Raw genomic sequence first — 2075 nt, forward strand, 5'->3', positions numbered from 1 at the left:
CTAGGAAAAAGGGTACTAGCAGCGCGGGTAAAATGGCTACTAGTAGCGCGGGTACCCGCGCTACTAGTATCGCGCTACAGCTAATAGTTAGTAGTAGCGTGGGTTAAACCCACGCTACTGCTATTTCGTACCCGTGCTACTACTAACAAAATAGTAGTAGCATTTCTATAATACCAACGCTACTAGTATCCTAAATACTAGTAGCGAGCAATTTTTACCTACGATACTACTAACTTATTTGAAATTAAAAAAATAAAATCAATCAATTCCATTCTATCACACAATTGTCGTATCTACTATCACAGTTCTTCATTGTAGAGGCAACTCATGTATAATTCATATATTTTACATAAGTAAGAGTGTAAACACAGTGTTGTGCGTGTCAGCTACCTACCTAAGTGGTTCTTGGCATGCAAATTCAAAACTTTACCACTACTTCTAGACGTCAGAGACTGAGACATGTTGTTATGGTCCGATCCAAAAATCGGCTCACTTGTCAATGCATGGCGCCTTCCTAGCATGATTTCACGGCCTGCAGCTGCGACGAAACACAGTGGTTAGCCTCGACGAGCCACACTTGACCGATGATAGCTGCCGCCTTGAGTTGTGACGCTGTCACGTCCCTCGCCCTAGCCCTCGGCTCAAGCAGGCCCCAGTCGATGTCGGCCTCGTGCCACGCCACCAGCGGATGGAGGAAGCCTTCATACACATGCCCCGCAACCTGAAACCCGAACACCATTAAGATCCAGATTCAGAATTGGCCACATACCGAATCAAGCCTATCTGAAATGTTGATCATCTCTCGAGCTCGGGGTGTCTGATCGACTGCTTACCCGTGTGCTAGGGTGCGAGAGGTAGATGACGAGCAGCAGCTTCGCCTCTTCGTACATCGGCAGCCATGACACCGTCCAGTCCATGAACCTCTCGACGACCGCCGGCATCGCCACCAGAACCCTGCAGCATTACCAACAGAGGTTCAGAAACTTCAGATTCTTGAGAAGAATGACACGGAAAAATAATGCGCTGCATGTTGATGAAAAAGACAATCAGTGAAAAAGATAAGGAGCATACTAACCCCTTCAGGAAGTGAAAATATAATGTAGACCAATAAAAGTGGAAGATGGCTTAGCATTTGCATTGATAGGGACAGATATACAATTGGGGATCCACTAGGTAAATAAATAATTCTCATAAATCAACAACATTGTCTGCATTTAACATACTGTAAATAGTGTCCAACATTCTTGAGGAAAACCCAAACATTGCTACCTTCTTCGGGGCTCGAACATGAACTGACGCGCTCTACTTCTTGTACATACGGTTGTGCTGCACCGGTGTTTATGGAAGGGGGTCAGTGTTAAAATAACACTGAATTTATATGAGAGGGGATGGAATTCCGGAATTCACAATACTAACCTAATTGACCACCTACTGCCGCACAAATCTATGGTGTTCATGAGTTCAGTAAAATTGATCAGACAATGCCCGAAACTGCTTAAAAGGAAGATCCAGAAAGAGATAAGTACTTGTGGAGCAGCTTTGTACTAATGATACTACATATACTATTCTCAAAAATTAAACAGAAAACTGAATCCGGTAGGTAAACCTGACAATTGCCGTCTCCGTTAACCTTGAGCTCAACCAGGCCATACAGCACCAACTTGTCGAGAAGTCTTCGGTGATCTGAAAAGGCTTCATCAAAAGAAGGAATATCTCCATTTGTACACAGCAGTCACACCAAGTGTAGATGCACGACTCAAAACAAGTAGTAGCCATAAATAAACAGAGTGGAGCAAACAAATTAACATCAAATCAATCGACCTACTCGGATCACAAACCATATGTGAGCAGTTTTAGAATTCAGCAAATGGGGAATCACACACGCATTACATTTGTTATAGTCAGACCCTTCCTACTATTACATTTGTTATAGTCACACCCTTCGGTATGGTGGACCCCTACTGAAACCCCCAAACCCTGTTTGACGGTTTGCCAACCATGATTCATGCGAGGCTGACGAAATCCTCTTAGTTGGATCGACGCAAAACACCATTGGGTGTACCCTAGCTGGGTAT

At 44.0% G+C, this 2075-nt stretch overlaps 1 protein-coding gene across 1 annotated transcript; it reads right to left on the bottom strand.

Moving 5' to 3' along the window:
• Positions 1–225: 225 nt before the first annotated feature.
• On the bottom strand, positions 226–968 carry LOC119276072 (HVA22-like protein i). The gene is made up of 2 exons (XM_037557078.1): positions 834–968; positions 226–721 (listed from the first exon to the last, which is right to left on the bottom strand). Exons 1-2 carry the CDS (start codon positions 939–941, stop codon positions 515–517), a joined length of 315 nt encoding a protein of 104 aa, XP_037412975.1. The 5' UTR covers positions 942–968; the 3' UTR covers positions 226–514.
• Between the last annotated feature and the right edge of the window lie 1107 nt (positions 969–2075).

Source organism: Triticum dicoccoides, chromosome 1A (genome assembly GCF_002162155.2).
Source record: "Triticum dicoccoides isolate Atlit2015 ecotype Zavitan chromosome 1A, WEW_v2.0, whole genome shotgun sequence".
NCBI classification, from domain to species: Eukaryota; Viridiplantae; Streptophyta; class Magnoliopsida; order Poales; family Poaceae; genus Triticum; species Triticum dicoccoides.

Bases quoted from the DNA above. Each gene is read 5' to 3' on its own strand.
- LOC119276072 (XM_037557078.1), bottom strand. From the start codon at position 941: ATGCCGGCGGTCGTCGAGAGGTTCATGGACTGGACGGTGTCATGGCTG. The intron at 722-833 runs GTAAGCAGTCGA...TTCGGGTTTCAG, and splicing joins TCTCGCACCCTAGCACACGG to GTTGCGGGGCATGTGTATGA.